A 25,645-nucleotide genomic window follows, 5' to 3' on the forward strand; every position below is an offset into this window, starting at 1 on the left:
TAGCAATGCCCTGTTTTGGAGTACAGGCAAAATACATTATTCGCCTAGGCTTCTGGTTTTTAACTGGGAGGGCAGCTGGATACGTCTGTGACCTTGGTGGTTGTGCGCATCCTTTAAGAAGAGAGAATAGGACTTGTTCCTTTTGAATGGATGCATGGACCAGTATTTTAGGTTTCATTTACTGTTGTTTTTCTATCTGATCTTAATGTCTTTATTTCTGTTGCGTAAGTCACTTTAAGACACACAAATGCAAATATGCAACTAATGAATATAAAAGCAACAATGACCTGCGAAAAGGCCTTCCTTTCCTCCTTTTATGTTCTCTTAAGGATCCGACAAATGAATGGAGGGTAAGGCTACCAATGGCTACTAGCCGCCTTGACTATGTTACAGAGGCAGCATTATTGATTTGTATTCTGCCTTTTTCTCCACGGAGTTCAGGGTGGCCTACATGGTTCTCCCCCTCCTCATTTAATCCTCACAACAACCCTGTGAGGCAGGTTAGGCTGGGAGGCAATGACTCACAGACTGACTCAGTCAGTGAGCTTCATGGCTAAGAGGGGATTTGAACCCTGTTCTCCCAGGTCCTAGTCCAAGGCCACACTGCCTCTTTACTAAGCGCCTGGAGGCCAGTTGCTGGGAATCTTAAATGGGGAGAACGCTGCTTTTATGCTATGGTCCCGCTTGCTTTTGGCCTTCTTCTGGTGGCATCTGGGTGGCCATTGTGAGGAGAGGGTGGTAGACACAATGGACCCCTTTTGGCATAATCCAGCAGCTAGGCCGTATCCTTATGGCCAAAGTTAAAGAGCACCCACTGTGGTTTCCCCTGCAAGCTGCCCAGCTCTTAGAGCAGCAGGTGAAAGCAGCTGTGATGCCAAGACCCCTCCCCCAACCCACCTCTGGCCAACCAGCTCCCGCCCTCTCTGCCAGCGCCCACCCTCATCCAAGCCCTCGCACCTGAGCTGCCCCATCTTCTCCAGGCCCTCAGGGCTGAGCCGGTCCCGGGACAGGAGGTTGCTCAGCTGCTGCTCCAGGTTGCTGGCTTCGCGGAGGCTCTTGCTGAGATCCTGCTGCTGCAGGCTGCGCACCTGCTGCTCCATCTCGGGGCTGAGGGGCCCAGCCAGGAGGGGGCTGCACAGGTAGGGCTCAGCCTGCCCCGGGTAGCCTGGCGGGTAATAGGTGCCCGGGTAAACCCCGTTCATGGCACCGACCTGATAGGGCAGGGAGTACCCGGCGTAGGGGTAGGAGGGGGCTTGGCCTGCCGCCCGCCCGTAGTAGTAGGGGTTGTCCGAGTTCTGGAAGCGGTAGTAGGAGGCCTGGGCCTGGCGGGTGTCCCCCCGGGGTGGAGGGGCCGCCTCGTCGTCCGTGTCGAGGAAGTGCAGCTGGGAAGCCTGGCTCTTCAGGGCTGGCTTCTGCTCGGGGTTGTTGGGGTCCCACAGCCGGCGGGCGGTGCCCCCTCTGCCCCTCCCCCTGGTCCCCTTGCCCAGGCCGCCGCTGAAGAGGAGCCGCGGCCCTGAGTGGGGGGCTTCGGGGGAGCCGGCACCACTGGCGGTGAGGTCCGTGTTGGCCGGGAGGACCAGGATGCCGCGGCCCCTGCCCTGGGGCTCCCGGCTGGAAGAGCCCTTCCCCACTTCGGCGGCCTCCGTGGAATCGCTCAGGCTGGCCTCTGAGGGCTTCCGCTTGCGCCACTCTGCCTCGGAGGGCTCCCCCCGCCCGCCGCCCCTGCCGCACGCTGGGGCTCCCTTGGCCTCCCGCCCACCGGCGCCCCGGGAGAGCCAGCCGTGCTCCAGGCGCCTCTTGGCTGCCTCCGAGTCCCTGCTGGAGCCACGGGCTGCCTCGGCCTCCTCCTCTTCTGCCTTGTCTTCATCCAGCGAGTCCGTGGAGGAAGCGGAGAGCTGCTTCCGGGGACGGGGCCTCTCCTTGGGTGGCTCCTGGCGCTTTCGCCCGGCCTCTGCCTCCCCGCGGGCCCCGTCGGCGCTGTTGTTGCTCCCGGCTGAGCTGGTGCTGCAGGTGCGGTAGCGGTTCCGCCGCTTGTCCGAGCGCGAGTAGCGCTTCGGGGTGCTCTGGGCCTTGCTATGGGCAGCTGCCTCCTCGCCGCCTTTCCGGACCCGCTCGGCCCGCCTGCCCTTCTCCCCGCCACGGAGGAGCTTGGCCCCCTCCTGGCTCAGGCCCCCTTCCTGCCCCTCAGGGGCCGCTGGCTTCCTGTAGCCCTTCCCAGCGTCCTTTTCGGGCTCTTCATCCCGCTCCCCCTTTGCGGGGGGCTCCTCGGCCGCCAGCTGGGGGGCAGCGGGCTCCTTGGAGGGGACCTGCAGGCGCTTCCCTGGCTGGTAGATCTGCTGGTCAGGCTTCTTGGCTCGCCGGATGATACGAGGACACCAGTCCTCAGGGGAGACCCCCGGATCTTGTGGGGCCCCTGCCTCAGCAGCGCCTTCCAAGAGGCCATTGGGCTGCTGCTGGCTGCTTCCCCTGGGAGGGTCCTGAGGGGCTGGGGGCTCTTCCTTGCTGGGAGCAAGGGGAGCTCCTCTATCGCCAGCCAGGGCGCCTCCTTTGGCCTCCTCCTGCTTGGCTGAGAAGCTGAGCTTGTTCCGCAGTCGGGAGAGGCCTGGCTTGTAGATCTCGAGGTCAGGGCGCCGATTGTCCTTGCGGTGGCGAGGCTCCTTTGTGGTCTCTGCAAAGAAGGAAAACACAAGGAGGTGGTCAGCCTCGGAGCGGATAAGAAGCACCAAAGAGGCAGGGGAAAGAGTGAGCTGTGACCAACACATATCAGGACCAGCACAGGGCCAAGAGGAAGATGTCTGACTGAGCAGACCTGGTGCCAATTCGCTTCCCTTCGGAGTCAAATCGCTGGCCCACCCAACTCAGTACTGCTAAGACATACTGGAAGAGCCTCTAGAGCAGTGATGGCCAAACCTGGCCCTCCAGCTGTTTTGGGACTACAATTCCCATCATCCTTGACCACTGGTCCTGTTAGCTAGGGATGATGGGAGTTGCAGTCCAGAAACAGCTAGAGGGCCAAGTTTGGCCACCACTGCTCTAGAGCATTTCAAGCAGGACTCTCTCACAGGGCAGAGAGCGGGAATGTTATTTCTCAAGCAGCACAGCTCCCCATCGCTCAGGGAGGACGGAAAGCATCCCCTCCCTGACATCCTGGAGAGCTGCTGCCAGCCAATGTCGGCAATACTGAGCTGGATGGACATTTTCCTACGGACATGAGTGTGTTTCCTTCTGACCCACCCTCTTGGTCCCCACTTCAGTTCTTTGGGGTTCACCAAGTGGCTGCTTGGCCACCTCACAAATCTGACATTATCAGTCACAAACTTAGAGTTTCTCTTTTAATTTGCCCACCCCCCATGCATGGCGCTTCCCACCACATCCCACCCAAACGGCCACTTCCATGGTGACGTATTGTCATAAAGCTTCCCGGAGACGCATCAGGATGCCGCCTCTGCCCTGCCAGGTGCTTTTTTCAGACACAAAGTATTTTTCACGGGCTTCTCCCCACATGCGGCCCAAAGACGACACGCGCAGCCCCCACCCCACAGGAACCTCTTTGTGCCAATTCATTCAGGAAGCCAGAACGGACCTCCCACAGGGGAGAACATCCTGAGAGTAGCAGGGGGCTCCCACTGGTTGGCTCCCTGTGCCATTGCCAGCTCAAAGGCTGCCAGGAATGCCAGGTGGCCCTCCTCAGGTGTTCTGAGCTGGCAGGGATCGGAACCCCAGAGGAAGCAGTGCCCGTGGCAACAGAGCCTTGGTGGGGCGGGGTTCCGGAACCTTCCAGCCAAGGGGAACACTGGGGAAAAACAGGACTGCTGGTGGGGAAAGATGGCTCAGCTTCTGGAGTATTGGCTGAATGTGAGAACGCAAGACTGTAAGAACAGCCTAGGGGGTCAGGTGAGTGGCTCATCTAGTTCAGTTTCATCTTCTCATAGCTGCCAACCAGATGCCCCAAAACAGGATCTGAGCCCAGGAGCTCTTTCCCCTCCTGTGGTTTCCAGCCACTTGTGTTCAGAACCATTGCTGCCTCCAACTGTAGAGGCAGAGAATAACCATCATGGCTAGTAGCCCTCTTCTCCAGGAACTTGTCTAATAAAAACATAAGAATCTGCTGGATCAGGGCAAAAGTGGTCCATGTAGTACAGCAACTCAGAAACTACTCCTTCTGGATCAGCCCAAAGGCCCACCCAGTGTCTGGTTTCTAGCTGCAGCCAGCCAAGGTAACGCCAGAAAGTGGGTCATGATGGGACAAACCTTTTCCCTATTAGTCCCTAGATCTGGGTGCTTAGGGGTACCTTGGGTTAAGAACTTAATTTGTTCTGGAAGTCCATTCTTAATCTAAAACTGTTCTTAACTTGAGATACTACTTTAGCTAATGGGGCCTCCCGCTGCCGCTGCGATTTCTGTTCTCATCCTGAAGCAAAGTTCTTAACCCGAGTTACTATTTTTGGGTTGGCGGAGTCTGTAACCTGAAGCGTCTGTAACCTGAGGTACCACTGTATACTGCCTCTAAACAGAGAGGCTCCATTTGCTGCTAATGGCCACCACCACCAGGCCTTAGACTTACAAGTGAAGTATAAGAAAACATTTGTAAACCAGCACAAAGCAAGCAGCCGATTCGGTAGCAATATACTATAATTCTTGTTTTAATGGCTGTAGGATGTGATTTCTTTTGTTCCGTACTGTTCATTTCTCCATTTTGGTTCTTATACTAATAGGAAAAAGTGGGAAGCAAACAATAGTCTAAAATGAACAGTCTCCCCAGCGTTTCCAAACCCAAATGGAAGAACTACCATATTTTTCGTCTATAGGACGCCCCCATGTATAAGATGCCCCCTATTTTGGGGGCCTCAAAATTTAGAAAATAGGGGGGATTGAGCTTTGAGGGATTATTGGGGGGGGATGCCAAAAATCGCTTACCCGCCAGAACGCAGCACACAACTGCTTACAATTGCCCCTTCGAATCTCAGGCTCGCAGTTCGTTCCAGCGGGTGAGCGATATCAGTTGCCCAATTGCAGCCAGCGGCCGCCAATCACACTCTTGCTTGCTGCGACAAGGGCAGCTGTCTATTGGCTGCCACAGCGGAATCAGGCTGGGTTAATGGCGGCCATTGGGCAGCTGTGACATGAGTGGTTGTGTGCTGCGTTCTGGCAGGTGAGCGATTTTCGGCATCCCCCCCCCCCCAAATAATCAAGCGGCCAATCGCTGCTTACAATCTCGGGCTCGCACCAAAAAAACCATTCGCCCATCCCCCCTGAGCACTGCCTGTATATAAGGCAATCCTAAATTTTGAACCTGATTTTTGGGTCAAAAAAGTTCATCTTATACACGGGAAAATATGGTAATAAAAAGCAAAAGCCCAGCAAGGCACCCAGGCTTCCCATCATCCCGTCCTCAAGGAACATTAAGGTGAACACACAACCACTCCATAGAAACTGGCCCCCTGAATGGCAGAAACAACTTTAGGATGACAGCTGAGCTTTGTATTCCAGGTAGGACTTCACTATAGACTGCAGAGGGGAGAAGCAATTTGGTCCACAGGCTGGAGAGCTGGATTCAAGTTCTACCAGCTCTTCAGAGGAGTTCCTGGCTGGCTGTGAGCAACGTCTCCATCTCTCAGCCTCAGTCCTCCATTTGCTGTGAGCCACCATCCACAATGAGAGAATCCTGCGTGCAGCCAGCTTCCATCATATTTACTTGAAAATCATATTTACAGGCCAATCAATGCAAGCACAGTGGTGCCCCGCAAGACGAATGCCTCGCAAGACGGAAAACCCGCTAGACGAAAGGGTTTTCCGTTTTGGAGGAGCTTCGCAAAACGAATTTCCTATGGGCTTGCTTCGCAAGACGAAAATGTCTTGCGAGTTCCTCGGGTTTTTCCCCTCCCCCCCTTTTCCCCAAGCCGCTAAGCCGCTTAACAGCTGATCCGCTAAGCCGCTTAACAGCTGATCCGCTAAGCCGCTTAACAGCTGATCCGCTAAGCCGCTTATCGGCTGATCCGCTAAGCCGCTTAACAGCTGATCCGCTAAGCCGCTTATCGGCTGATCCGCTAAGCCGCTAAACTGCTTATCAGCTGATCCGCTAAGCCCGCTAAGCCGCTAATGGGCTTGCATCGCAAGACGAAAAAAACGCAAGACGAAGAGACTCGCGGAACGGATTCTTTTCGTCTTGCGAGGCACCACTGTATGGCTCTATACGTGCCTATCACCAGTTTCAATACAGACTGCAGCATTACTAAAACTTATGTGAGAGGAAACAGCCACAACCCAATGCAAGAACTAAACGTTCACTGTCTTGGGATGGTGGACAAAAAGTGCATTACATAGTGAGGAGGGTCTTGATCCACAGGACCTCGTTTCAAAACTGATATATGGCACAAACCCACTGTGCAGCCTCAACGGGACACATTCTGTGCCAGCCTGTTTTCCACCCAATCTGTTTCTTTCACTTCCATGCTTGTATCCCATTCTTTCAGCACAATCTTAGGGGGAGGCCCTTCTCTTGACCCTCACAGGCACGCTTTGTGTGGACGCAGGAGAGGGGCTTCCCAGTGGCTGCTGTTCCCCCAGACAACTTTGGAGCTCCCTTCTTAAGAGAGATTAAAGCTGGTTCCCTCCTTGCTGTCCTCCGGAGGGTGGGTGAAGATTTCTCTCCAACCGGCCTTTGGGGATCTGACTGCTTTTAAGGAAACAGCTCTTAATATTATTGATTGGCTGCCCTTTCCCACAAGGCCCCAGGGCGAGTCACAACTCCAAGCACAACTTTAAAACTACAGTACTTGCAATCAACAAAATGAGGCGGGTCCTTATTTTTAAACAACAGCCTTCTGTGCTGTTCTTGCTTTGCTTTGTTACTGCTTGCAGTATAACAGATCAAGTTTCTTTCAAACATTGCTCTAACTCCATTGATGTTTTAACCACTTAAAAAACCCAACAACTATGGTCTTTTATGTTTTTAAAACATAATGCATGTGTTTTATGCACTGGTGAGTTTTTAACGTTTTATGACGTTTTTACATGTGTTGGAAGCCACCCAGAGTGGGTGGGGTATAAATAATAAAAAATACTATTATTACTATCATTATCTTCACGTATTCTGTGCTTCACCGCTGTGTTTTGTTTTTAATCTTTCGCGAGCCGCCTTGAGGGAAACAGAATAAAAACGAGAAACCCCACCGAGATCAAATTAAATATAGAATAACGATGAAGATGAGGGTGACAATGGTGGCGATAACGATCCCCTCACGGTAAGAATAACGGCCGAGGGGTGAGAACCGTGACAACCACCGCCACCACGCGGTGGTAACTGCAAGAAGCTCCCCGCAAACTCGCGTGTCGGCGGGCCGTGAGGAAGCGACGCCGCGCGCCTCCCCCCGACACGCCCCCCCGGGCCCGTTCACACGGAGCGAAGCCCCGGGCGCGCTTCTCCTCCCCCCGCGGCGCGCCCCCGCCCAGCGCGCCCACCTGGTCCTCCGCTGCCCCTGGCCGCCCCCGAGGAGGCCGCCTCCGCCGCCGCCAGGACGCCTCTCCTCAGCTCCGCCGCCGAGACGCGGACGCGCTCCAGCTCCGCCGCCGCCGCCATCTTGGCTCCCCGGGAAACGAAACGGGCGGACGGCGGCCGACGCGGGACAAGGCGCGCCGCGGGCGAGAGCGAGGGGCGGGACGGAACGCGCAGGCGCAGCCTCCACAGAGGGAGGGGCGGGAAGCAGCTCTTTGCCCCGCCCACAGGGCCACGTGGCCTGCCAAGGATGCGTAGAGAAAAGAAAGAGTAGAGTAGCAACTCAGCTCTCAGGATAGACGAGGAAGGGGACGCCGGAGTCTTCGGTTAAATCTCCGACCTCTCTCGCTCCCTAGCCTGCAATCCGAAAGAGCCGCTTTGCTGCTAGACGGGCTCAGTATAAGGCAGCATCCTGCGCTGCTGTTTAAACCAGCCTTATATCTAAAACACTGAGGACCAGATTCCTATTTCATTCCCCCCCCCAACATGAAATCAGATTTTTGGGCAGCAGCACGTTCAGCTGGTTTAATTTTGAAAAGGTGGTCGCAAAGAGGGGAATTCCTGCTCTGTTTAGAGGGAGAACGAAGTAGGAATGGGAAAGTGAGGATTTAAATGCCGTTGCACCTGTTTCCCCTTCTAGCAGGGTGCATGCCCTCTCCTCAAGCCCTCCCAAAGTTTCTGGCGACAGCTCCCATCACCCGTGGCAGCAAACGGGCCAGGCTGACTTGAGCCCATGAGCTGAAGGCCCAAACAGCTGTAGAGCACCAAGTGAGAGCCCCCTCCTCCATGCATTTGCTTGAGCCTCTCTGAAAGCCATCCCCATTGCAGGCCCTCACTGCCTCTGGTGGGAGCGAGTTCCATAGTTTAACTACCGTATTTTTCGCTCTATAAGACTCACTTTTTCCCTCCTAAAAAGTAAAGGGAAATGTGTGTGTGTGTCTTATGGAGTGAATGCAGGCTGTGCAGCTATCCCAGAAGCCAGAACAGCAAGAGGAATCACTGCTTTCACTGCACAGCGATCTCTCTTGCTGTTCTGGCTTCTGGGATTCAGAATATTTTTTTTCTTGTTTTCCTCTTCCAAAAACTGGTGCATCTTGTGGTCTGGTGCATCTTATAGAGCGAAAAATACAGTATTTGGCGCAGCCGAAATGTAATTTTGGAAAACCTCAAGGGCTGATATTTTTACATAGAGATCTGAGCTAAAAAAGTTTTGCTCCTACTTTTTGCAGGGGAAGGGAGTGTGGTAGGGAGATACATGCTGCTACCATCTGAAGGCAGCCCTGTTTAGGAAACTTTTTAACGTTTGAAGTTTTATTCTGTTTAATATTCTGTTGGGAGCCGCCCAGAGTGGCTGGGTAAACCCAGCCATATGAGCAGGCTATAAATAAATAATTATTATTACCACATCCCATCCCCGGATGCCCCCACTGCTGTCACTAACCAAGAAAGAAACAACATGATGTCAGAAGGAGCTGACAAAATCTGGGCTGGAGGCAAAGCAATGGTCAGTCTGAGCTAAGACTTTGGGACATAAAGACATTGGGTCTGGAGCAACTCCCCATGCTGCATTCATGCACACGAAGGGCCACACTGGAAAGGCTGGTCTACCTAGGGCAGGTCATTTTCAAGCTTTTCAGATCCAGGACTGTTTTAACTCAAATCATGCATTTAGAGACCGGTTTCTTTTATCTTTTGCCATATATCAACATGGCAATAGTGATCCTGTTGCAACCCACCAGTGGCCTGGGGACCCCCCACGACACCAGGGCACACGGATTACTTCAACACTTTTTATTTAATAGCATCTTTTTGTTTTTTGTTTACAGTTATTTACATGACACGCCCAGCTCCTCTGCCAGTCTGGAAGCACTAATGAGGCTAAGGAGAGGATTGCCTCGTCTCTTTTAGACGTGGGTGGGGAAAGTCTGCAACAAACACAAGTCCCCTCAGCCCCAGGAGATCTGTGAGTGCCCTCTGCCTATAAATGTAAAACAAAACCCCTGACACTTGGCAGGGAGCCCCCTCACTTCATGGCACTGCTGGCTTCAACACCTCCCACAGCCAGGAGAGGGGCACTTCCCCAAAGGGACTGAGCTTTGCTCCAGTTCTGAGCCTCCGTGAGGTTTTGTTTTTGGGCTTAAACGAAGGTCAGCTGACAGGCAGAAAAAAATTAAAGAGCAGCAGGATAGAAAGCAAGTGGGTGGTGTGGAGGTGGATGGACTCCCCCATTTACCACCAGCCCTCTGGTAGTTGGGAGAATGTTAATTGTGCCTGCAAAATATATAAAACCAGTTGAAGAAATGGGAGAGTGGCAAGGACCAGGTGTGAAGGGAAGCTTGCCCAGCCCCATGCCTGACCTGCCTCCATTTAGTCTCCAACGCTTGCTTAATACAGCATGACTGCTTCTTATGTGTGTCTAACCTGCACAATTTCAACCATCCATGGCTGAAGGCAGGCTGGTTGCAATTGCACAACTGAAACCCAAGCAAGGCAGATAGCTTATAAGCTATTTAGGTGCCAGGTCTGCTTGGGGTTAGCTGGTGCCTAAAGAGCTTTTAAGGTTTCTGCTTTGCTTGGGGGACAAGGCTGGCTCAGTGTATCAGCTCCAGGATGCTCTCGCAGGGCCAGCCAAGTTCCTGTGAGATCTTGCATGAGAATCTCTAGTTTCCCAGAGTTCGCTGGCTGAGTGGGCCTTGATCAGCAAGCAAAGAGTTTAAAAGCTCCTTTGGACCAGGTCCACTTGGCACAAAAGCCTTGTGAGGACTGGGGGTTCTCTCTTTTTCTCCCCACTCTCACCTGCTAGCTACAGGGCAAAACCAAGGGTTTGGGTAGATGCAATTTTCATGTAAACATGGAAATCCTGGAACTGAACTCCCATGTAAGGTGCAATCCTACTGTGCACTCTTCCAGAGACCAAAGAGGAGCTATAAAGCAGCTCTTGCTTTCACAGCTTAAAAAGCTTTGCCAACAGATGTTTGGGACTGAACCTCCTGTCAGTCTGTGCCCCAGGCTGGCTGAGAAACAATTAACCTTCCACAGGTGGCACTGTCCCTGCCAGGGAAGGCAGCACCAGGAGTGCTGTAGCTACGCATCAGCAGAACGAGACGGGAGGGGACAACAACAGGTTGTGGCTCTAACAGGACAAGACGACGCAGCATCACCCAGACGGGCACTGCTGCAGCTCCCTGGCCTGGCTCTCATCTTTGGCCTTTGATTTGGAGCAGACCTCTTGCAATTTCTGTTCTGCTCCTAGCAGGGAGGGGACCAGAGCAGGCCGGATCCTGAGACGAGCATCCCTGAGGCTGCAAACTGACCTGTGGCCCAAGCCACTGGGGTTGGGATGGCTCTGGAGAAGGAGGTGAAGCCAGATGGAAATGGAATCTAGAGGAAGCAACACAGCTGGAGGAGGGGGCGGGGGGACAAAACATGTGATCTGCAACAGACACCATCACTTGAGGGCCAGAGGACAAGGACATGGGGCCTGTGGGGACCCTCTAAGCATTGCCAAACTTCAACTTCCATCAGTTCTGGTGAGAGAGGAGGATGGGGAATCATAGCCTCATGACAATCAGAGGGCCATAAGCTCCTGGCAGAGGCTGCAGGACAGAGGCCTCCCCACACTCCCCTCCTGCTCTGGCCTTTGCCCAAAAGGGAAGCAGGCTCACTGCTGGGAAGGGCCAGGCCTGGGATGGATGTAAATCAGGGCAAGAACAATGGCGGGCGGGGTGGTGAGGATACAAAAGGAAGACTTGGGCAGTTCGCTGGGGAGGGCCTGTTTTATTCAGAGAAAAACACACACTACCTCACATTCCGGGGGGGGGGGGGGAGGAGACGACTCCATGCGACACTCAGCAGAGACCCTTCCCGTGGGCTCCATCAACAGCAGGTTTGTCCCAGGTGGCCCAGTACTCTTGAGTCCCTGGGGAGGGGGGCTGATGGCGCCAAGCGGCCATGAAACAAGCCAGGTTTGAATTCCAAGCAAACTCTCCAGATTCCGGCCATTGTGAAAAAGAAACGGGGGGGGGGGGTGTTTCCAAGTTTTTGTGTTTTCTTAAAAGAAAAACCAGAACTAGCGTCAGCCCCTGAGAGAGGAAGAAAAGGGGCTGTTTGTGGGTAAGTTGGGGGGAAGCCGAGCTGTCCTGAGGGCTGCTCTACCAGTGGAGGCCAGAAGGGGGCGTCTTCTCATCCTTATTGCTTTCCAGGGAAAAGGGTGGGATCCGGACGTCGAAGTGGGAGCCGTCGGGCCGCTCAAAGCGGAAAGTGCCCCTATGGAGCAAAAGCAGAGCTCAGAGTGAGGGGTGACCCAGAGCAGGTTAGGGGGCGGGGGGGGACACACACAACCAAGTCACTCTGTTCGGGGCCATTCCCGTTTATTATATCTTAAAACCTGTTAACTCAGGAGGACTGCACTGCCACAAGAGGCAAGAGAAAATATATCTGTACTGCAATTTTAACTCCACCTTCTTCTTTCAACAAGACCATAAAGAGAGCTCTGCTGGGTCAAGCCCAAAGGGTTTGCCATCTAGTCCAGCCTCCTGTTCTCACAGGGGCCGACCAGATTCCCCCAAGGGAAACCCACAAGCCCCCTCCCCTCCTGGGGCTTCCAGCAACTGATCATTAAAAGCATTCTGCCTCCCACCATGGCAGCAGAGTAGCCATCGTGGGTAGCAGCCAGATAGTCCTCTCCTCCTTGTTATCTGTTAGCTAGTCTCCTCTCCCTCCTCCGATACTTTCCCTCTTTCCTTCCTTTGCGCTTCCCAGCGAGTCTGGCAGCTGATGCTGCACGTTCTTTTTAAAGCAGCTCATCAGAACCAGGGTGGGCTGGAGGAACTGGGATGCATCCAGCTGAATTTTACTCCTAGAGCAGAGTCAGTGAAATTAACAGACCTAATTTCAGCCAGTCTGCTCTGAGTAGGACAAGCATCAGATAAAACCTATTATTGGCAGAGACATCTAACAGCAAAGCTCTTCCGTTTGTGAACACATTTCATAAACACACCAGGCAGGAAAAGGGAAGCCTCCAATTGTGTGGCAGTTAACGTAAGAATGTAAGTAGCGGCTGCTGGATCAGGCCAAAGGAGGCTCAAAACAGTCCAGGTTCCTGTTCTCACAGCATCCTACCAGATCTCTCCCCTCCTGTGGTTTCCAGCCACTGGCATTCAGAAGCATTGCTGCCTCCAACTGTGGAGACAGGGCAGAGCCATCGTGGCTAGTAAGAGGTGATACTGTGCTAAGATTTGATGATCAGAAGTGGCCAGGGCCAACCTGAGGGACCTATAAACACCAGCCCTCTGATTCAATACACTCCCAAGGCATGTTTCTCACCCCACCTGGCCAACCTGCCCGTTCAGCCACCTGGCCGCTGCCACCTTGGAGAGGCTGCCCCCAGGGAAGCTGGCTTCCCACCCTCCTCTCTGGTCTTTCCTGCTGTGGCTCTGGAAGCCTCCGGTTCCTTACCACATGTGGCCGCTGGATGCTTGCAGGGAGACATGGCTGCTGTACTGGAAGGCTGGCTGTTCTTTGGACAGGACTGGCTCCTGGGGAGAGAAAACGAAGCATCACTGGAGAGCTGCCTCCCGCCTCACCTCCTGCTCTGCAATAAGAACAACCTTCACCAACCATCTGGGGGCTGATGGGAGTTGTTCATGCTAAACTGCTTTGTTCTGTTTGAGACTTCTTCCAGGAAGAAGAACATAAGACCGGCTGCGAGACCTGGAAGACCTTGCAGGCCCTTTTCCACCTGGCCTGGGTGGGAGGGGACCTGGCTGACTCCAGCTACAAAAGCTGAGGCCAGAGACCACCTTGGCTGTCTTTCAGTGCAGACCCAGGTCTTCCAGCCTGAGCTTCCACAGCCGCTGCCCGCTGTGAACCACCACTGGCAGGACTGGCAGCAACAGCAGCAGACACATTCTATGCTTAAGACAATATTTCATTCTCTTGCCAATTATGCTGTTTTCAATGTGCATTTTATAGCTGACTTCCTTCAGTAATGTTTTCCTTTGATATGTTAAAGATATTTTTTTTGTTAACTTTGCTGCATTAAATGTGCATTCTGCAGCTGACCTCTTTTGCAATGTTTCATTTTGAAATCTTTAAAGATAGTATATCAGCTTCCTGTATTAGGTGGCTTTGAATGTAGACTTTATATTTGACTTTCTTCAGTAATGTTTTAATGTTGGGTTGCTAAACCACTTTGAGATTTTGTGTTCCTAAAAATATAGATACAGAAACGAAATGAATATTAACAATCATGGTAGGAGCCTGCATCCAACCAGTGGCCCATCCTGTTGTCACAGTAGCCCACCAGTGCCCCAGTGAGTAGACCTTTAGCAAAACCCGAGCAGGAGAGCCCCCTCCCCTCCTGCAGAGCCAGCAAGAGATAAAAGGCCAGTTTTAAACCCCCTCCGGGGGGGCACTTACTCTCCCCACGACCCCTCGGCCGCGGACTGTCTCCAGCGTGCCCGACAAGCTGAATATCCTCCAGTGCCGTTCCCGGAGCTGCACGACTTCGTTGTTGAGGTTCTCCAGGCGGATGCAGTAGCGCCACTTGACGCAAGAAGGAGTGAGGAGTCACAGTCAGAGCAGGAGAGCCAACAGCAAAGGGCTTCCCAGCCAGAAAGGGGGGGGGGGCTGCCCACAGAGGCCTAGACACCCTTGCAAGGCCAGAGCCCTCTCCGCCACTCCACCCTTAGCATGCAAGCCCAGGAGAAAGAGCACTCACCCAGTAGACGTGGGAATTCTGGGCTTCCTGCAGGAGAGAAGAAGAGAAGGCGGCCTTTGTCATAAACAGTGCACTCCATGTCAGAAACCCATGGCTACCGGCCGCTCCCCACGGGATTTCCAAGCCCCACATCCTTGGGAGAAACAAGGAAGGGGTGGCCTACGATGGGCATTGCAATCTTACTCGGCTACAAGTGATCGCCAAAGAGAAAGAAGACTGCCTTAGCGGCTTTTCAAGAAGTCTGGAGGGGTCTCACTCACAGCAGGTTTCTGTTTATTCATGGCAACTACTGGGAATCTCTGTCTAAAGCCCTGACAACTGATATTGAAAAGACTCCTTTTGGTGCCTGCTAAAAGCATTCCTGTTTAGACAAGCCATAGAGAATGGCCAGTGCACTGAAGCCCAACTGACCCTTTTGCCTGACCTAGCACAACAGCCCTTTCTCCTTGCAACCCTGGGACAGTGTGGGAGAGAACCAGTCACACAGGATGATTTCCTAAAGATATGGACCCATTCGCTTTGCGACGCAAGATACAGGCCTGAGGATGGTGTATGAAACCTGCAGGGTCTGCGACACGTTCCCCTGGAAGGGCCACCCAACCAGCTGCTCCCGTTTCAAGGTCCCTGAGGCTTTGGCGGCACCACGACTTGTGTCAGAAGCAATGGCTGCTGCTGACAGGCGTACCCACAGCGAGGCCTCCAAGGGGCACGGGGCCAGGCACCTACCCGCATGCCCATGTAGAAGGGGATCACTGTGACCCGAATGTTCTCTGTGGTTTCCCGGTGCACGTCAGACAGCTCCAGCCACGGGTGGTTCTTCTCCTGCCACGCACACAGTGTGTCCCTTGCCACAAAGGGTGGAACTGGAGGGGAGGGAGAGAGAGAAAAAGGTATTTCCAAGGGAAAGTAAGCACAGAAGGTGTTTACCCACAGAAAGTAACGTGGACAAGACTTTTGGGGAAGCAAGTTGAAGTGGGAATTACAGTATGCGCTTTGCAATATGCGCTTTACAGTATGCAAACTACAACTAATCCAGAATGCGGCAGCTAGACTGGTGACTGGGAGCGGCTGCCGAGACCACATAACACCGGTCTTGAAAGACCTACACTGGCTCCCAGTACGTTTCCGAGCACAATTCAAAGTGTTGGTGCTGACCTTGAAAGCCCTAAATGGCCTCGGTCCAGTATATCTGAAGGAGCATCTCCACCCCCCATCGTTCTACCCAGACACTGAGGTCCAGCTCTGAGGGCCTTCTGGTGGTTCCCTCACTGCGAGAAGCCAAGTTACAGGGAACCAGGCAGAGGGCCTTCTCGGTGGTGGCACCCACCCTGTGGAACACCCTCCCATCAGATGTCAAAGAGAACAACAACTACCAGACTTCTAGAAGACATCTGAAGGCAGCCCTGTTTAGGAAAGCTTTTAATGTTTGGTGCATTACAGTATTTTAATATTTTGTTGGAAGCCGCCCAGAGTGGCTGGGGAAGCCCAGCCAGATGAGCGGGGTATAAATAATAAATTATTATTATTGTTATATAAATTGTACGTGAACAGATGTGGAGGAAAAGAGTGTGTGAGTAATCTGTTTACTCAGGTTATATTAAGAAAGTATCAAGAATGTTTGCGCAGGAAGAACTCATCCTTGAGCTCACCCGATAAGGAGGGGAGGCACCCTGTTCCTCTCGATGAATCAGGCACCCAGCTCTGCTCATGCAGGAAGGCTTTTCCTCTCTCACAATGTGACTTCATTCCTATGGGCTAAGCTAAGGCGAGGGAATGCCTTTTTTTTAAGCCTGCATGGTTTATAGGCCCAGGGACTCCTCATCTGGGGGTCCCCCAGCGGCCACTGTTGCTCCGACCAAGTACAGCTGTCTCAAACGTCACAATGGTGTGTCTGTTGAACAAAAATCTGCCACAAAAGGTTTTTAAAATGTAGCATTCACCTTGCATAAGAAGAAGGGGGAAATCAGAAAAAGGCCACATTTATTGCAGCTTCTGGCTGATCTGGCGCACCACTGAAAGCACTGAGCTGGGCTTCAGCCCATGTCTGCCTCTCTTAGAGGGGGGAGAACATATCGGCCTTTGCAGCCTTTCCCCCCAAGTAAGAACTCACCTTTCGTCTGATCGTACAGGAGGAACCGTTCGAACAACTCGTGCTGGATGGGCACCTGGTCGGTGGAGGTATATGGAAGGATGTCTTCGTGGCTTACATAGTCAAGTCCTAGAAGGGGATCCCAAAGAAAAAACACACATCTAGGTATTTGCAGAGGCCAGGTAACAGCAGCCAAGTGCATCAGTTATTATCCTCAGGTTCAGAATCAGAACACAATCCTATCCAGAAGCCCCAGCTGACACGCCAACAAAAGACAACAAATTATCCTACTCGGAGGAACATAGGAAGCTGCCTTTTGAAATAGTGGCTCTAAAGATTCTAGTCCTCATGGTTCCAAATATAGACCAGGTTTCAAACGTTACATAGGAAACTGCCTTATCCTGAGTCAGACCACTGGTCAATCTAGCTGAGTCCCGTCCACACTGACGGGCAGCAACTCTCAAGGGTTTCAGGCAGGAGCCCTTCCCAGCCCTGCCTGGGGACTGAACCCAGGACCTTCTACATGCAAAGCAGATGATCTGCCACCAAGCAACAGGCTGACCGCTGGTCTAGGTGCCTGATCAGATGGGGACCTATTTGCCGAATTGAATGAGATTTTCATATGTTTGTATTATATAGAACTGACCATAAGCACACAAGTCAGGTAAACATGGAATGAGATTTAAAAAACTAGTCCACAAAAGGAAAAAGGCTAACCTATTCCTTTATATCTCCTAGTAGATATGTGTTGTTTTTTTTTAAAAAAAAGAAGACCACCACTTGATTGTAAAAGAAAACCCCCCGCAACAGTTCACAAAGTAGACCCATTGAAATGAATGGCCACAATTCACATACTGTATTTTCTGGCGTATAAGACTACTTTTTAACCCAGGAAAATCTTCTCAAAAGTCGGGGGTCGTCTTATACGCCGGCTACAGCAGAAGCTCCTGCAGCAACTCCCCACCAAAGGATAAAACGACAGCAAATTAAATCAGAGTACACCAAGCTCTCTAGATGAAGCAGAAATACGCTTGAAAATTGGCCCCAGAGGCCCCCGGCCACTGGGAAGTGGAGCGGATTTCTGAACCGGACTGGAGACTGTTTTTTAAAATTTTTATTTGGTGTGTGTTGGAAGAGGGGTAGTCTTATACGGCGAGTATATCCCAAACTCTGTATTTCAACTGGAAAAGTTGGGGGGTCATCTTACATGCCCTGTCGTCTTAAACGCCGGAAAATACGGTAGATCCATTAATCTAAATGAGTCTACTCTGAGTGGAAGATGGTTGAATAAAACCCTAACAGAGCATGTTTTACCGCTTTGCTCTTTGCCCCACCCTGGAAGTGCAGGGAATAAAGTTAATGAATAATAAAACCAGCTTCCCACTCCCCTGCACGAACACTTCAGGGATTTACACACAGAGCCTGGGGAAATGTTGGGCAGCCTCCTGGACCCTCCCCAGGCAGCCACAGGGAGACAGCTTGCTCACCTGGGATTGCATAGAGGGCTCTGCTGTCATCATGGTTCGCTAAGAAAGTCACTGCTTCCGTCTGCGATCTCTGAGACTGAGGAAGAAATGGCAAAGACAGCACTTGAGAGCTGCTATTATTTTGTGAATCACAGAATGGTTCACAGATTAAAAACACAAAAATACATACCACAATAACAAACCAAACAATAACACCCACCCAGTTTAAACGGCCATGGATTTAATTAGCTAAAGGCGTGGAAGAAGAGGAATGCTTTTGCCTGTCTGCCATCTAAATACCATCTAAATAGGTATCTGAATGCCATCTAAATAGGTATCTGAAGAAGTGTGCATGCACACGAAAGCTCATACCAAGAACTAACTTAGTTGGTCTTTAAGGTGCTACTGGAAGGAATTTTTTTATTTTATCTAAATACATGTAATGATGGCGCCTGACAAGCCTCGCCTACAAATGGAGAGCCACCACAGCAAAGGCCAGCTCTCATATTGCCACCATCCAGAAGTATTGTGGAGAGGAAGTACAGAGGAGGACACTGGATGAAGATTACATGGTCTGAGTCGGTTCATATGGAAAGGGGTGGTCCTGAACACAAGAAGAGCCCTTCTGGATCAGGCCAATGAATCATCTAGTCCAGCATCCTGCTCTCACTGTGGCCAACCAGATCACAATTATGGGAAACCCGCAAGCAGGATTTGACCACAAGAGCAGCACTCTTCCCTCCCGTGGTTTCCAGCAGCTGGCATTCAGAAACATTGCTGCCTCTGACCGGGGAATCAGAGCATAGTCTTCCTGGCTAGTAGCCAACAATAGCCCTCTCCTCACCCTCTTTTAAAGTCATTTAGGCTGGGGGCCGTCGCTGCCTCCTGTGGGAGGGAGTTCCACAGCTTAACTCTTTGGAGGAAGGGTAGGATACAAATTTAACCAACACAACAATTAATAACAAAGGCCATGTGTTAACCACCTCTGATGTAAGGCACCCTTAGATGGATCCTCCGACCGGCTCCCTCCCTGCTCTGTATGGCATCCTAGTCGTGCATGGAGGGGGGGGGGCAAGGGGAGGAATGCTGAAGCACTTACTATATGTGGGCAGTCCCGAGCATCTATGAGAACCTGGTAGTATGTGTGCGTCTTGCCTTTCACTTCCTTGGATCCGTGCCCAGCTGCATTCTCACCCCTGAATCAAGACACACAGCAAGTTTTTAGAACCTCTTCTGTTAATATTATTACAATTGTTATTGTTATTAAAATTTGTGTACTGTCCTTCACCCAGAGATCACAGGGTGGTTCACAACATAAAAATACAAAATGAGAACACAAAATACATAACAGAGCAAAAACCAAACCATTAACACCCCCCCCCAAACACATTTAAAAGGCTACAGAAGGCTCGATCAGGCAAAGGCCTGGTTATATGCTAAATCCACAACAGATTTCACATTTCACAGAGCAAGTGTGGATGGGCCGTCTCTGACAGAGGGCGACAGCTCAGCCTCATTGGGGAAGAAAAAAGCCTCTTGTACGAGAAAGGAGAGGAAATGTTACAAACCGGAAAATCTCAAAAGTCACATATATACAGTGGTACCTCGGGTTACAGACGCTTCAGGTTACAGACTCCGCTAACCCAGAAATAGTACCTCAGGTTAAGAACTTTGCTTCAGGATGAGAACAGAAATCGTGCTCTGGTGGCGCAGCGGCAGCAGGAGGCCCCATTAGCTAAAGTGGTGCTTCAGGTTAAGAACAGTTTCAGGTTAAGAACGGACCTCCGGAACGAATTAAGTACTTAACCCGAGGTACCACTGTATTCCACTACCTTGGTGTCTGAAGCTTTCGTAATGAATTTCCTTTATTTTACTTAGGTATGTTTTTACTGTGCTAATGAAATTATTTTATTGCTTATATTAACTGTGTGTAAATATGTCATCATTGTTTTTATACTTTTAAACTGGTTAGAAGCTATTTTGGTGTAAATAAATAAATGCAAAAAACCCCAGTGTCCTTTAATATGGAAGCAAATACAGTTAGGAACTTAGTTCTTGAACGTTTTGGCTCCCGAACTCCGCAAACCTGGAAGTGAGCGTTCTGGTTTGCGAATGTTCTTTGGAGCCCAAATGTCTGACGGGGCTCCCGACTGAGTGCAGGAAGCTCCTGCAGCCAATCAGAAGCCGTGCCTTGGTTTTCGAAAGTCAAACGGACTTCCGGAACAGATTCTGTTTGAGAACCAAGGTACAACTGTATTTTTCAATGACTTAAAAAAATTGTTTACTGTAAACCACTTGGAGTAAGCTGTATATAAATTACATTCAACAAAATGATTAAATAAAGCAGGGCAAGCTCTGCCCACTGCCCACTACTAACCACAACAGCTTCTTAAAGCGCACTGAGCTTCTTAACATGCTCCTCTCCCTCCCCATTTCTGGCTGCCTGTGAGTGAAACACCAATCCTTCCTTACTTTTCAGGCACCGGGGAAGCCACGTCTCTGTCGTACAGCCTGGCTTGCCAAGGAAACAGGACTATCCCCCGGTATCCAAATACACTGTGGAGAAATAGCTGAAAGAAAAGAGCACAGGGGGCAGGACGAGAGAAAGCGTCAAGCAAGGCAGGCCAAGGCAGAAGAGAAAGCAGAGCTTGCTCCAACCATCGCGGTGAGAAATGGCAGCTCCAAGGAACCAGCTTCAGAAGGGAGGGAGGTGGGCAGCTTTAGGGCATCTATTGCTACCTAATCCAGAGTCTAAGGGGGGGGGGGTGTCGTCAAAACAAACGACAAAGGCTCCGGTAAAGGTCATGTGAAGGAAGCCAAAAATGCAGCTGTGGGCAGGACCAAAAAAATGCTACAGGTCCTGGCAGTCTTCACACATCCATACTGTGTCACAGCGATAGCTTACAAGAGCCAACATTCCTTTCCATTGAGAAAAGCTTCTCTGCCTGGTTGCCTTGAAGCAAAAAAATCTGCGTGTTCCTGTGGGCAACCAGACAAGGATCCCTTTATAAGGCTGGGCTTGCAGAATGTGGTCCGGAGGTGTCCCTTTATAGTAGCACCAACTGCAACAGAGATGGGGGCACCAAAAAGAGAGGATCCCAAGCTGACCCAATCCAGTGTAGAGCAAGAGGCTTCCAATGCCTCTGATTCCACCCTGCCACACAAAAAACTGACCTGTGTCATATTTCCCACTTACCTGACCCGTGTCATATTTCCCATGCTGCTTTGGCACTTCAAATACACCCACCGTCTCCAGCACTTTGCCCTCAGGGCGATTCCTAGGGTGAGGGCAGAGAGAAGGCAGGACGTCAAGCTTGCCCAGAGTGTTGGTCACTGAGTTGCAAATCTGAACTGGCTTTGGACGTCGCCCCCCTCCCAACCACAGCTCAGCTTTCAGACTCCTATTCAGCTGGGAGCCCAGTGATGCTGATCTGCCCCACTCACAACAAATACAACAAGAAAGTAACAATGAATAAAGTAAAGCTGCTTGTTTAAAGTTTAACTCCAGAGGTAACTGCAGTCATGATGTCCAAGATCTCAGATGACTTTTGAAAGGAACAGATAAACTTGGGAGGGAAGGAAGTCTATTGATGGATGTTGGTCATGATGGTTAAAAAGAGCCTTGCACATCCCGAAGCAGAATAGCTCTGGGGATAAGAACACAGGGGACTGTGCCTGTGGGTCCTGTTTTGAGAGCTGAATTAGGTGCAAAGTGAAATCTCATTTTGCACTGGCAAAGTCAGGCAGGAGCAAGCAGGCCTCAAAGTGATTTGCAGGAGACCAGTAAGGGTTCCCGACTCCAAATGCTTTAAACCAGACTTCTCCAACCTGGTGCCTGCCAAACGTTTCAGACTACAAGTCCCATCAGCCCCCAGCATCCTACAGCCATGCTGGATGAGAGTTGCGGTTCAAAACATCTGGAGGGCCCTTGGTTGGTGAAGGCCAGCTTAAACAATAGCAACAAGGTAGCGACATCAATGACCAATGATAACTCACGTCATTCTAATAAGAATGGGAGAACTTCTCTCTCACTTAATGAATCCAAATGGTTTCCAGAGAGTGGTAGGGGATGCTTTAGCCCATGTTGATGGCCTTTCAGCTGATTCCCTGGTGGCCCGCTGGAATGCGGAGTTAACCAGGGCTATCGACTGTCTGGCTCTGAAGCGCCCTCTCCGACTGCATGGAGCCCGGACAGCCCCATGGTTTTCTTCGGAGCTGAGGGCGATGAAACAATCGCCGAGATGGCTAAAGCGTCGGTGGCAGAAAACTCACTCCAAATCTGACCGGACACAGGTTAGAGCTCAACATCGAGCCTACCAAGTGGGGATAGCGACGGCGAAGAAGACTTTCTTCACCGCCTCTATTGTATCTGCAGAAAATAGTAGCAGGAGACTCTTTCAGGTGGTTCGCAATTTAACGGAACCACCTTTACCACCGGGGCCTTGTAAAGACCCCAAGATCTGCAACGATTTTGCAAAGTTTTTTGTATATAAAATCACTCATATTCGGAAGGAGCTAGACACCACCGTGGGAGCAGGGCCGGGGCGGGAGAGTGCTAGAGCTCTGTCTGGTCAAGTTGCATGGAATCAATTTCAATCCGTTACCCCCGAGGATGTGGACAGGCTGCTTGGACGCGTGAAACCAACCACCTGTCTCCTTGATTCTTGCCCATCCTGGCTAATAAAAGCAAGCCGGGAAGGGCTGGGCGATGGGCTCTGCGGGGTGGTGAATGCTTCCCTCTGTGAGGGAACATTCCCAGATCCGCTGAAAGAGGCGGTCATTAAACCGCTTCCTAAAAAAACCATCTTTAGACCCGGCCAGTATGGCCAACTATCGCTCAGTCTCAAATCTTCCATTCTTGGGCAAGGTGATTGAGCGCGTGGTTGCTAAACAACTCCAGGCACGCCTGGAGGATGCGGACCATTTGGATCCCTTCCAATCGGGATTCAGGCCTCACCATGGGACTGAAACTGCCTTGGTTGCGCTGGTTGATGATCTCTGGCGAGCTAGGGAAAAGGTGAGAGTTGTTTCCTGGTTCTGCTGGATCTCTCAGCGGCCTTTGATACAATCGACCATAACATCCTTCTGGACCGTCTAGAGGGGCTGGGAGCTGGGGGCACTGTTATACAGTGGTTTCGCTCCTTCCTCCTGGGCCGTGTTCAGAAAGTGGTGGTGGGGGATGAGTGTTCAGACCCCTGGGCCCTCACTTGTGGGGTGCCTCAGGATTCCGTCCTCTCCCCCATGCTTTTTAACATCTATATGAAGCCACTGGGAGAGATCATCAGGGGGTTTGGACTGGGTGTCCATCAATATGCAGATGATACCCAGCTCTAACTCTCTTTCAAATCAGAACCAGTGAAGGCGGTGAAGGTCCTGTGTGAGTGCCTGGAGGCGGCTGGAGGATGGATGGCGGCTAATGGATTGAATCCTGACAAGACAGAAGTATTGTTTTTGGGGGACAGGGGGCGGGCTGGTGTGGAGGACTCCCTGGTCCTGAATAGGGTATCTGTGCCCCTGAAGGACCAGGTGCGCAGCCTGGGAGTCATTTTGGACTCACAGCTGTCCATGGAGGCGTAGGTCACTTCTGTATCCAGGGCAGCTGTCTATCAACTCCACCTGGTACGCAGGCTGAGACCCTACCTGCCCATGGACTGTCTCGCCAGAGTGGTGCATGCTCTAGTTATCTCCCGCTTGGACTACTGCAATGCGCTCTACGTGGAGCTACTTTGAAGGTGACTCGGAAACTACAACTAATCCAGAATGCGGCAGCTAGACTGGTGACTGGGGGCGGCTGCCGAGACCACATAACACCGGTCTTGAAAGACCTACATTGGCTCCCAGTACGTTTCCGAGCACAATTCAAAGTGCTGGTGTTGACCTTTAAAGCCCTAAACGGCCTCGGCCCAGTATACCTGAAGGAGCGTCTCCACCCCCATTGTTCTGCCCGGACGCTGAGGTCCAGCGCCGAGGGCCTTCTGGCGGTTCCCTCATTGTGAGAAGCAAAGCTACAGGGAACCAGGCAGAGGGCCTTCTCGGTAGTGGCGCCCGCCCTGTGGAACGCCCTCCCATCAGATGTCAAAGCGATAAATAACTACCTGACATTTAGAAGACATCTTAAGGCAGCCCTGTTCAGGGAAGTTTTTAATCTGTGATATTTTACTGTATTTTTGGTTTCTATGGAAGCTGCCCAGAGTGGCTGGGGAAACCCAGCCAGATGGGCGGGGTACAAATAATACATTATTATTATTATTATTATTATTATTATTATTATTATTATTATTATTATTATTATCAAGGCACCTTTATGTATTGGGCTCCACCCCCACAAGCCACTATTTTGCCCCTTGGTGTGGTTGGCAAGCCTTCAGGCTCTCTCTTTCTCTCTCGCCGTAATACTGCACACACCCAGCGCTTGAAACTCCCATTGTTCTAGGCACATTTTGCGGCAGGGAATTTCATTAGCACGAGCAGTTTCTGAGCTCTGGGCGCAATACTGTGCCTAAGATTTCAGACTAAAAATGCCGCTGCTGTTTTTCTTCCTCCCCATTTCCAGTCACTCTCTGAAGACTGGAGAAAAGACCCTCTTAAGAATATTATGGGGGTGGGCAGGGGAAGGACTAGACCATTTGAAAAATGAGCAAAAGATTTTAGCTGCAGTTCATTCATTTTCAGCTTTGCATTCTTGTTATTAAAAAGTGCGCCTAGACATTCTGTTGTTGCGCCCATAACCTACGTTTAAGGTGCCATTTAGCTCCTAGCTTTCATATCTCTGTTTCTAACACTCCACACACCCCACAAAGCAGAACCTACAAGTATATTTATGAACTGTTAACCTCCAGGGACAGATTAATCTCTGCAAAACACCTGAGCATACAACTCTGCATGGGCCTCCTTTCTGTTGGCACTCACCACCTACGTTTGCTATTAGAGGGAGCAACGGGCGCAAACACACTCAACAGCTATTTAGGAAGTGACAAACAGAAGGAAGCCCTGGCTGTTGGATCAGGCCAAAGGGGACTCACCTAGTTCAGCATCCTGCTTCCACACAACGGAAGGGCCCCAGTGGGAAGCCTGCCAGCAGGACATGAATGAGGAAAGGGGGGGGGGATGTCCCACCATCAAATGCAAGAGCTGCAACATACCTATGAGAAGCTTAACGGGGTTTACCCAGTTGGCAACTGTTCATGCAAGAATTTGGGGGGGATCCCGATCGGAGCCCTGGTGGAATGTCCTCAGCCTCAATGCATTCCCTCACCTCCACTAATAGATACAGCCAGAAATCGTTGGAATGTGGGGGAGGAGGTCGTCCTGAAAAGGTAAGACCCCCCCACCTGTACCCTCAAGCCCAGGCATCCCCAAACTTGCCCCTCCAGATGCTTCGGGACTACAACTCCCAACATCCCTGACTAGTCCTGTTAGCTAGTGATGATGGGAGTTGTAGTCCCAAAACAGCTGGAGGGCCGAGCTTGGGGCTGCCTGCTCAAGCCCCTCTTCCCAGCAGTGGCCCCCGCCTCACACAAGCTCCCCACTCCCTGAAGCCCCCCCCCCCGCCGCGGCTCCCCCTCCTTCTCCGCTCACCGTGAGGAAAGGGCCCTCCGGGGGACCAGGCCAGGCCACGCCCACAGGCCGGTCCCGCGCGCCGCCCCTCGCAGCGCCGCCGCCGCTCCGCAGGGCAGCCCTGAGCCGCACGAGGACGGGGAGGAGGAGGCCCTGGCCCGGCTTAGCGCCACCGCCGCCCAGCACCGGCTCCGTGCCGCCGCCGCCGCGCAGGCCGCTGCTGCCATCCCGCGGCCCTGGCGCAAGACAGGCCTCAGCGGGCGCCCACAATGCACCGCGCGCCCGCGCCGCCGCCGCAGCCTCAGGCCCCGCTTCTT

At 51.9% G+C, this 25,645-nt stretch overlaps 2 protein-coding genes across 3 annotated transcripts in view; both read right to left on the bottom strand.

The window, feature by feature from the left end:
• Positions 1-7,609, bottom strand: part of SMG6 (SMG6 nonsense mediated mRNA decay factor) — an 89,581-nt gene extending 81,972 nt beyond the window's left edge. For both annotated transcript variants that reach the window (XM_081172345.1, XM_081172344.1), the window contains exons 1-2: positions 7,462-7,609; positions 958-2,668 (exon numbers count right to left, since the gene is read on the bottom strand). In XM_081172345.1, coding sequence (XP_081028471.1) covers positions 958-2,668; positions 7,462-7,579 — 1,829 coding nt within the window. In that variant the 5' untranslated portion in view covers positions 7,580-7,609. The remainder of the gene's footprint in view (positions 1-957; positions 2,669-7,461) is intronic.
• A 1,662-nt stretch (positions 7,610-9,271) lies between these two features.
• POLDIP2 (DNA polymerase delta interacting protein 2) lies at positions 9,272-25,570 on the bottom strand. The gene is made up of 11 exons (XM_081172396.1): positions 25,350-25,570; positions 20,968-21,049; positions 20,244-20,341; positions 18,871-18,967; positions 17,793-17,868; positions 16,327-16,434; positions 14,943-15,079; positions 14,217-14,243; positions 13,916-14,041; positions 12,953-13,032; positions 9,272-11,761 (listed from the first exon to the last, which is right to left on the bottom strand). Exons 1-11 carry the CDS (start codon positions 25,553-25,555, stop codon positions 11,647-11,649), a joined length of 1,152 nt encoding a protein of 383 aa, XP_081028522.1. The 5' UTR covers positions 25,556-25,570; the 3' UTR covers positions 9,272-11,646.
• Between the last annotated feature and the right edge of the window lie 75 nt (positions 25,571-25,645).

The sequence above is a fragment of the Podarcis bocagei genome (assembly GCF_964188305.1).
Source record: "Podarcis bocagei genome assembly, chromosome: 15".
NCBI classification, from domain to species: Eukaryota; Metazoa; Chordata; class Lepidosauria; order Squamata; family Lacertidae; genus Podarcis; species Podarcis bocagei.

Excerpts from the sequence above, each read along its gene's own strand:
- POLDIP2 (XM_081172396.1), bottom strand. The coding sequence starts at position 25,555 with ATGGCAGCAGCGGCCTGCGCGGCGGCGGCGGCACGGAGCCGGTGCTGG. Across the intron at positions 20,342-20,967 it reads GGAAATATGACACGGGTCAG|CTATTTCTCCACAGTGTATT; the intron begins GTAAGTGGGAAA and ends CTTTTCTTTCAG. Across the intron at positions 18,968-20,243 it reads GCTTCCCCGGTGCCTGAAAA|GGGTGAGAATGCAGCTGGGC; the intron begins GTAAGGAAGGAT and ends GTCTTGATTCAG.